This window comes from Achroia grisella, unplaced genomic scaffold, assembly GCF_030625045.1.
Source record: "Achroia grisella isolate CSIRO2021 unplaced genomic scaffold, CSIRO_AGI_Agris_v1 utg1314, whole genome shotgun sequence".
NCBI lineage: Eukaryota > Metazoa > Arthropoda > Insecta > Lepidoptera > Pyralidae > Achroia > Achroia grisella.
In genome coordinates, this window is record NW_026712619.1 from 162,525 (window position 1) to 173,151 (window position 10,627).

At 35.0% G+C, this 10,627-nt stretch overlaps 2 protein-coding genes across 2 annotated transcripts; one reads left to right on the top strand and one right to left on the bottom strand.

The window, feature by feature from the left end:
- Positions 1-869: 869 nt before the first annotated feature.
- On the bottom strand, positions 870-6,698 carry LOC131855152 (charged multivesicular body protein 2a). The gene is made up of 6 exons (XM_059206397.1): positions 6,462-6,698; positions 6,125-6,311; positions 4,931-5,143; positions 4,127-4,224; positions 2,484-2,581; positions 870-1,324 (listed from the first exon to the last, which is right to left on the bottom strand). The coding sequence occupies exons 2-6, from the start codon at positions 6,290-6,292 to the stop codon at positions 1,221-1,223; spliced, it is 681 nt and encodes a 226-aa protein (XP_059062380.1). The 5' UTR covers positions 6,293-6,311; positions 6,462-6,698; the 3' UTR covers positions 870-1,220.
- Positions 6,699-7,007: 309 nt separating this feature from the next.
- Positions 7,008-10,413, top strand: LOC131855135 (replication factor C subunit 2). Its single transcript, XM_059206380.1, has 4 exons — positions 7,008-7,487; positions 7,903-8,124; positions 9,054-9,290; positions 10,059-10,413. The coding sequence occupies exons 1-4, from the start codon at positions 7,122-7,124 to the stop codon at positions 10,284-10,286; spliced, it is 1,053 nt and encodes a 350-aa protein (XP_059062363.1). The 5' UTR covers positions 7,008-7,121; the 3' UTR covers positions 10,287-10,413.
- The last annotated feature ends 214 nt before the right edge of the window (positions 10,414-10,627 follow it).

Here is a 10,627-nt window from a genome sequence, read left to right on the forward strand (position 1 = left end):
CGTCTGATAATAATGCAGATAAGGATCTGCAATCTTCTTGTTTTTATTGTTTTATAGTTCACTACCTACTCGTCCCGACTTCGCACGGGTGTACATGTATTATACATATAAACATTTCTCTTGAATCACTCTATCTATTTAAAAAAAACCGCATCAAAATCCGTTGCGTAGTTTTGAAGATTTAAGCATACATAGGGACGGACAGACAGCGACAGCGGCTTTGTTTTATACTATGGCTATCTGTATTAAAAGTCATTAAAGGTACGAGCTCCGCGCGCTTATTGACTATGTCCGTCTGTTTGTTATATTAAATATATTGTTTTTTTACATATATCTATTTACGGATAGGTAAATATATTTATTCAGGCATATTCAATTTGTGGGCATTAATTTTAATAGTAATTGAGTTTTGGGAACGCATCTGTATAGTTAGACATATAATTTAATGAATACAATCCAGTCTACATAATTTTATGTAAAACACTTGAGAAGTTATGTCTGTCCATGTGCACCATGTAACCTCATCACAGTCAAGTGCAAACAGCACTTATATTGTTACGTCTATACATTCACAGTGTCTTTAATTCATTTATAGTCTATACATATAAATAAAATTGGAGTGTCTGTTTGTAATATTGAAATAACCGGTTTTTACTACATGCATATGAATAAAAATACGGTACATACACCAAAATAACATTTTTTACCATTTTTGTCTGTCTATTTGTTCCGGATAATCTCTGAAATGGCTGGATTGATTTTGACGGGACTTTTTTGGCAGGTAGCTGATGTAATAAGGAGTAATTTAGGCTACTTTTATTTTTGAAATATTAAGTTAAATTCCACGCGGACGTAATCGGCTAGTATTATATAAAATCAACCAAATCAATTATCTGGTCAAGATCACTCGAAGGCATTGGATGCGAGCAGCGCAGGAACCGATCGTCGTGGAGATCTTTGGGGGAGGCCTATGTCCAGCAGTGGACGTCTCCCGGGCTGATGATGATTATATGAAATAACTTTTTTATGTGTACGTTAAAATACATCTGCCCGAGTCAATGTGGTCACAAACAGGTAACCAGCCTGATTCTAAACAAAACACGTCCATTTTCGTGAAACCTAGGAAACATGGTATAATTGAAGAATAATGCAGTGGTTCCGCAGTGGACGTACATGTGTGGCGAGCGTGGCGAGTGTGGTGAGCGTGGCGGGCGTGGCGGCTACTCGCGGCGCAGGTTGTCGAGGCGGGACTGCAGCTCTGCGTCTGCGTCGCTGACGGGCGCTCCGCCGCCGGACCCGCCGGCCACCGCCACCGGCGTCTTGGCTGCAACCACAACCACACACACATACATCACCTACTTGCGACTTACGATACACTTCCTAATTCTTAATTCGATAGCTATTTTTTACCGACTCCAAAAAAGGAGAATGAGGAGCTAAATTTTTTTAAGTGCTTGTTACTAGGTATAAAACACAGTCATTAAAAACCCGAGTTGATGAAACTTTATTATTTAACACGATGAAGACCGCATTGAAAAATCTTATTACTCACATAGCGACCGGCATTTTTTTATTGTTAATTACGTATATTATTTGTTAAATATGTTTTTAGTGTACTATAATTTGAGGTAGACATTATTTTACACCAACATTTATTTCAATTAAGGTCCCACCGTTGATCACCCGGTCCCAAAGTGTAAATTTACTTTCGTCGCGGAGTGATCCACCGGCCTTGCGATCTGTACCAGTTACGATACCATTTTTAATTCGATAGCTATTTTTTACCGACTCCAAAAAAGGAGAATGAGGAGCTAAATTTTTTTAAGTGCTTGTACTATAGTAGTACATATATAATAGAGATGAAACGGATATCCGGTAACTATCCGGTATCCGGCCTATCCGGCGGCCTTAATACTATCCGGTCGAATACCGGATAACTACTATTGGTCCGGATAGGCATCCGGCCGAATAAAAAAAATTTGGGTAATTTTTTTTAGTAAGTAATTATTTGCTTTATTTAGTTAGTCTTAGTATTACATAAGGAATAAAATAGTTTTAGTTTTTAATTTTTAACCACTTAATAGTAAATGACTGTTATAGAAAGAAAATGAATTTACTACTTAGCTAAGTTCCGCCGGATATCCGGTTATTCAGCCTCATCTCTAATATAATAATAATACCGTTATTCAATTTCCAAACTTGCGCCCAATTTCCTTTCTTCAATTTAGAAACCCAGTCTATAAAACCTTTACTAATTAAAAGAGGATACCATCAGATTGGTTTTATTTTAAGTAAATTGATCGTGTTCGTGCTTGCCAATTCTATACCGATTTTGATTTTTATATATTGATCATTAAGGTTTAAAATAAACACAGGAAATCTTTTGGCACAGTCCATACGTATCAAAATTAGATTTGTCCTAAATTATTTGTTGCATAATGCAAGTAAAAATGCAGGTTAACTGTGTAATAAATTAAAATTACCAGAGACTGAGAGAGATCCAGTGGCCTGCGGTAGACCGGACAGCTGGTCGTTGAGCTGTAATCCTAACTCGTCCAGGATCTGCGACACTACCGCGTCACTGTAACAATACATTGTTTTTTATTTCAGTCACAGTTGAGTACATGGTAAAAAGTTTTGTATTTATTTAAATAATTCATTAATATCTTAATTTTAATACAACAATATTATAAACGCGAAAGTTTGTGAGTATGGATGGATGTTTGTTACTTTTTACGCAAAAACTACTTAACGAAATATGATGAAACTTTACAGTAATATAGCTTATATATCAGAATAACACATAGGCTATAATTTTAAAAGATATTATATAAATTGGGCGAATTATAATGATGAATATCATGTAAGTGTGATGTAGACTAAGTTGCGCGGGTCACCTAGTAACTTAATATAGTCACATTGTTTTATTCTACCACTCATTCCAAAAACACCGCAAGAAGAAAGAGAAATAATCTTTATTCAAATAAACTCATTACAAGTACTTTTGAATAGTCATATTTTGATTCTACCACTCATTCGGAATGCAGATTCATCACAAGAAGAATGTACAAGAAACTGCCAGTTGCTCTTTTAAACAAATGTATTATGTAATTAAAATAAAACCAACTGGACTGCCTTAGTGGTCTAACACACTGCTTTACCTCTGATGGTTGCGGGTTCGATTCCTTACACTACGCAAACATTTGTATTCATGAGTATGAGTGTCTGTATCAGTCTGGGTACTTTCTATGTATATTATGTATGCAGTTGCAAAAAATTACTTAAGTATTTGTAGCAGTTGTCTAGTATACAGTCCCATAATATAAGCTCCGCTTAACTTTGGGACTAGATGCCGCTGTGTGACTTGTTCTGGGTTATTGTTATTATTAATCATTGAATAGATAGCTAAAATGTAGTGTGATATGGATAGACTTGGAAACATTATTGTCCTCGATGAACCCTTTTCATAGAGGGTACTGTTTTTATGTCTAAGAGAAACAAAGAAAATACTATCTGCAAGTACATCTAAAAAGACGACCTCGGTGGTCTAGCGGTCTAGCACACCACTTTACGTCCGATGGTCGCGGGTTCGAATCCTCGCACGACACAAACATTTGAATTCATGAGTATGAATGTTTGTATCGGTCTGGGTATTTTATATGTATATTATGTATGTATTTACGAAAAAAAGATTATCTATGTATTTGTATCAGTTATCTAGTACCCATAACACAAGCTTTAGTTAGCTTAACTTGGGTCTAGATGGCGCTGTGTGAATTGTCCTGATATTAAAAAAAATATATATAAATAAAATTGGAGTGTCTGTTTGTAATACTGAATAAACAGTTTTTTACTATATGAATATAAATACGATACATACACCAAAATAACATTTTTACAATTTCTATCTGTCTGTTCCAGCTAATCTCTGAAATGGCTAGACCGATTTTGACGGGACTTTTAATGGCAGGTAGCTGATGTAATAAGCAGTAACTTAGGCTACTTTTATTTTAGAAAAATAAAGTTAAATTCCACGCGAACTAAGTCGCGGGTGCAGCTAGTAGCAAATATGAAGCACAATGTATGTAATATATGTAAGTTTTAAAGATATATATGATATACAAACCTTTCTTCTTCATCATCGTCACCTTCCATCGCCTCATCAATTGAATCATTCATCATCTCTTCCTTCATGTCCATTATCTCGGACTGCTTTTCAAATTCCTGTAACAGAATCAATGCATTAAAATTTGTTTTATTAATACTTCCATAAGGTATACATTTGGGCACTGGGCTCATCTATATATATTACAGAACAGTGTCAGTTACTCCGTCTGTTAGTATGTTTGCAATTTAAAAAATTCTCAACATATTTTAATGCAGTTTTTATCTAACAATAGAGTAATCCCTGATGAAGATTTACGTGCAAAATATAATTATGTTCTACAATCTGTGAATAGTTCAGGTGGGTCGCAAATTTAAATATAGTACTAGTTAGATAAATATTAAATGTTTTACATAGTTATATGGAGTTACATGGCAAACACATTTGTATAGAACTAGCACCAGTAATCTGTATTGAGATGATAAAGTAAGTTCACATATAACTTCAGCAAAATAATTATATTTCACAAAATTGCATCAATTGTCATTATTACAAAAGTAGGACTCCTGTAATGCAGATATAAGACAAGAGAATACATACACCACATTTCCTCTCAGTCACTCTAAGGTTGACTGCAACATATCCCTCTTTTGGGATAAGTCCACTATTGCATGCATTTATTATTTAAGTCAATTGTGCTCTTTTATTTATAATTTCTATTGTACAATAAGGTATTATAGACTAATGTAAACTATTCATATAAAAAAAAGTCAATTGAGAATCCTCTTTATTTAGTATGTAAAACATTGTGTGGTGGTGTGTCACCTGTAATATCTTCTGTATCTGTGGCATGTTGAGTTGTCTGTTCATGGTGGCCATGGCGCGCGTGACGCCGCGCATCGCCTGCGCCATGGTACTCTGTGACTTGAGGGTCTGGATCTTGAGGGACACGGCTTGGATATTGGCCTTCATCAGCATGAACTTCCGCACGTAGCGCCGCGTGCGCACCAGGTCTTTCGCCATTATTTTCACTGCATCCTAATTGGTACAATACATGTCCATAGAGTAACCCCATATTCATAAAAATGGTAAATATCTATTAAAAAAGTTTAATTATAGAAGCACTTCCTCCTTGCTCTGCATCTGTGAGAATATAATAATAGATCCAACAGTCAAAATTTATTAATAGGTGATTCTAATGTTAGGATTACAATTATAGTGGTTCCATTAGTTATACAATTATATGTTGTTTATATGTATTCAGAAGTGCTTTAATTTAAGTTTATTTAGATAAAAAAAATCTATTCTATTCAATACAGATTCATAATTTTATTACAAATAAGATTTAACTTTTCTTTATTTGGTATGCGGTGTGCACAAGGATTACAGAATCAGTATATTAATGAAATATATACACTTCAGAGAAGTCATCATCACAAATATTTTGTCTGGAGCGGCGTGTATAATGTATTAAGAGACAGTTAAGAAGTTATGGTAATCAGGGTAAGTCTTTCTTCACCGTACAGCACACCTAGTGTGGGTCCCACAAATAATATTAGTGGTTTAATAATGGAATGTGTAGACACATACACCGGACAGCTAATATAAGATATCAATAAACACATATAATTAAATCTGTGATATGAAATAACTATTTGTAATTTTAGTTTTACATCATATATAATCAATGTCTACAACTGTTAAATACTACAGGAACAGCAAGTTATATTTATTACTAGCAGTTACCGCAACTTCGTTGCATTGCATGGAATTTATCTTTATTTTTCTAAAATAAATGTAGTCTAAGGTACTCATCATTACAATGTCCCATGAAAATCGGTCCAGCCAATTCAGAGATTAGACAGAACAAACAGACAGACAGACAGACAAAAATTTTAAAAAATGTTGATTTGTTATATACCATATTTATATTCATATGCATGTAGTAAAAAACCGGTTATTTCAATATTACAAACAGACACTCCAATTTTATTTATATGTAGATTTGACATCACAAACCATTTGTCCCTCTTTGGCCAGTTTTTTAATGTCAGCGATGACTTTCTTCTCCTGCTGTTCCATCTTCATTCGCTCGCGGTCGAGGTCGCGCATCGCCTTGTTCAGGGCGCGCTGGTTCTTCCTCAACATCTCGTCAGGCGTCATACGGTGTCCGAACAGCCACTCCATTGTTTATTATAATTTGACACTGAAAACAATACAAAAAAATTGTTTACAACTTTGTTATGTACGATGTAATTACAATTCGTGTATTGTTCCAAATTGGTATCTGTATCATAATATATTAATTAATCTGTTTGATTGCTAAATTCTTTTATTAACTTTAAAAATTACTTACATTACAGGTAATCTTTTTTGGGTGATGATTCACTCAACTTACAATTAAATCAGTTCAACAAAGCGTTATAGGAGTATAGAGAAAACATTTAAAAAACCAATGGTTTAAATAGACTAGTATTGAAAATTATATTAATGCTAGAAAACAAAGTATTATAAAAGTCTTTAGATAATTTCAGAAATCATAAATATTTTAGAAAATCTGTTTACGACTCAAAGGGAGAGCGGAAGAGGGGAAGGGGAGCAGTCATGGTATGTCAAAATGACATTGAAGTCACATAAAAATTACGTCACGGATTGTTAAAAGGCAATTTCATGACTCATGTTTGTTGTCGTTCCTAAAGGCATGTAATATTTTTAAAATATATAATCGCAGAAATTAGTAACTGAGGAAACACCATAGTATTTACTTAATAAGTTGAAATCCCTTTAGTGTTTACAAGACAGGCAAAGGGAACTGTGCCGAGACATCTGTCATGCGATGTGTAAAGGCCTTAAAACTTATTTATTATCTGTCTGAAACTGTCACATTTTGACATTTATCTGAAATATTATTTCCCGGTTACTGTTTTTAAAATATAATCAAAATATTTCACATGTAATTATAGAAAAGTATATAAAAACAACTTTAGCTTTGTCTTTTTCCTTTTTATATGACAAAATGAGCGACGACAGTGTAACTATAATGGAAGTCGATGACACTGAATCGACACAAAATAAGCCTGTTAAAAGTTCTAAAAGCACATCACACTTACCTTGGATCGAGAAATACCGGCCTCAAGTATTCACTGATATTGTTGGAAACGAAGACACAGTGTCTCGGTTGGCGGTTTTCGCGCGGGCCGGCAATGCTCCTAACATTATAATTGCTGGACCGCCTGGTGTCGGAAAGACTACTACAATTCTCTGCCTGGCTCGGGCACTGCTCGGTGCTTCGTTTAAGGATGCTGTACTCGAGCTCAATGCATCCAACGATAGGGGTATAGATGTTGTACGCAATAAGATAAAAATGTTTGCGCAACAAAAGGTTTGTTTTATGTTTATAGTATCTACAATTAATTCAATGAAAAGAAGTTCACATATTATGGGCGATATGATATATTAATAAATATATATATATATTTCCCCTGTGTTACTTGTTCTTTTCTAGAAACTTTTTGCTATGCACAACCACATTGTGTAACCACCTTCCAACAATGGTATTTCTGAACCAATACAATATTGAAATCGTCAAGAAAAGAGCTTATTCCTTTTTAAAAGGCTGAGAACATATTTGCAATTTCCCTGGTGTTGCCATCAGATGAGCTTCAGGCACATTCGTCCCCTGTGTTATAAAAAAAAACTTAAAATTTAAACAGGTACAAATACCTGTTCTGCTAATAATGTGTTAATATATAAATATTTAACAGTCATTTTGAATCTTTACTTAAATATTTTTGCAGGTGACACTGCCACCGGGCCGTCATAAAATAGTAATACTAGATGAGGCAGACAGCATGACGGAGGGAGCCCAGCAAGCTCTCCGCCGGACCATGGAGCTGTACTCGAGCACCACACGGTTTGCACTCGCAGCCAACAACAGTGAAAAAATTATTGAGCCGATACAGTCACGGTGTGCTGTGCTGCGGTACTCACGACTCACAGATGCACAGATACTTGCCAAGGTACACACACACAAATACTGGCATCACATGTATTATACATATGAATGCAGATTCAAAAGCCGTTTAATTGTTTTTATTGAAATATAAGGTATCTTTATTTTGGTGTCATATAAATTATTTGTCAAAATAATAGCAACTGCCTAAATGATTTATAAATTAATATCCAACATACCAAATTTGCTATGAACTATATTAGTAAGTTTTTTTCATAACCAGTGTTAATACTTGTTGTATAATTAATGGTTTTTTTCATTGTTATCCTCATTATCATAGTATTTTAATTATATGGTATGGTATATGGTAGAGATGTGTCAACTCGAGTTGCGCATAATTCGAATTAACTCGAATTGAATGCTGCCAACTCGAGTTGGAAGAATTCAACTGGTAAATGAATGAATCAAGTGAAACAGCGAGAGCATGATTCTGTCATCGAACCGACAATAACATGAAATTTTCCGATCATTTCATATCATACAGTTTTCACTCCTTACAAATATTTCAATATTCTCTGTTTATGTTACCAATAAAATGATTATGCGTTCCACAAGTCTTTCCGCTACGTTAAAGTGCCATTTCTACTCGCCCCCTATAGTTCGGTGAAGCTTTCAAGGCTAGCTGCGCCCAAAAACATTAGAATTGTTCGAAAAAATAAAAAATAAACTTTATTCCAGGTAACTCGAGTCATCTCGAGTTAACTCGAGTCACGTTTATTACGAGTTAGCACATCTCTAATATGTAGGGTACTTAAATGTAGTTTATCTGTATAAGCAACAATAAAACGGCAACATCTTTTGATTCATGATAATACTGTAATATTATATTATCTGTGATAATACTAATTAATAATAATGGTTAGTTAATTAAGATATGTGCCCATCTTTTTGTGGCTTCTCAATACAATCTTTAACGAAACGGACATTGTGTTTTAGGTACTAGAAGTATGCCAGAAAGAGAATCTGTCATATACAGAGGAAGGTGTGAGTGCTGTGGTGTTCACAGCCCAGGGTGACCTGCGCTCTGCCCTCAACAACCTGCAGTCCACAGCGCAGGGTTTCAACCACATCAGTCCTGACAATGTGTTCAAAGTGTGTGATGAACCACACCCATTACTCGTTAAGACGATGCTGGAAGCTTGCACTAAACAGGATATACACGCTGCTTATAAGGTATATTTCACTTTTAAATTAGTTTTTTCTTGCCTCTGTTAAATTAGTACCAATAGACAGTTTGTATTCACACATTAAAAAAAAAATGTAAGGTTACAGCAATTAGTTAAAAGAGCAACAAGTCTGTTCTCCTTTTAATGAGACCTTTCCGAATGAAAGGCATAATAAAAAAAACTATAATTATTCAAAAGTGCTTAAATTAAATTTATTTGAATAATACATTTTCTATTCTATTCTATTTATTACTAGCTGTACACGCGACTTCGTTCGCGTAGAATTTATTTATTTATTTATTTAATTCAGGCTACATGGCCCATATTATAAATACCTTATAGACTAACATACATAAGAAATAATAATAAAATATGTAAATAAAATTGTCTCTATGATCACGGCACTGACGACGGCAATCTGCCACGGTAGCGCCGATAGACCACCCCCCTTCGGCCAGTAGTCCTCCTTCATGTAACTTTATTTTTCTAAAATAAAACTAGCCTAAGTTACTCCTTATTACATCAGCTATCTGCCAAAAAAGTCCCGTCAAAATCAGTCCTGCCATTTCAGAGATTAGCCGGAACAGACAGACAGGCAGATAAAAATGATAAAAAATGTTATTTTGTATATATGTATCATATTTATATTCATATGCATGTAGTAAAAAACGGTTATTTCAATATTTCAAACAGACACTCCAATTTTATTTATATGTATAGATAAGATTAATTTATCATAAATAGATAGATCTATCTGGTAAATATTTATGTGCAGGTAATAGCTAACCTATGCAAGTTGGGTTACGCCGCAGAAGACATCGTGAGTAACATATTCCGTGTTTGTAAGACCCTGGACATATCTGAAGACTTAAAGCTGTCGTTCATCCGCGAGATCGGTCTGACGCACATGCGCGTGTCGGAGGGGCTGTCGTCTCCGCTGCAGCTGGCCGGGCTGCTCGCGCGGATGTGTCGCGCCGCCGCCGGGTTCGAGCCCGACTGGTGACACGCTCTTCTCTTCTCTTCTCCAGAAATATATTGTTACTACAAACGTACCCACTGTGCCTAAAACTTCATTAAGGTTGTTATTATGGTCTTATGAGGGACTAGATGTACCCGCGACTTCGTCCGCGTGGAATGAAAAATAAAAGTAGTTACTCCTTATTACATCAGCTACCTGCCACTAAAAGTCCCGTCAAAATCGGTCCATCCATTTCAGAGATTAGCCGGAACAAACAAACAGACAGACAGACAAAAATTGTAAAAATTGTTATTTTGGTGTATGTACCGTATTTATATTCATATGCATGTAGTAAAAAACGGTTATTTAAATATTACAAACAGACA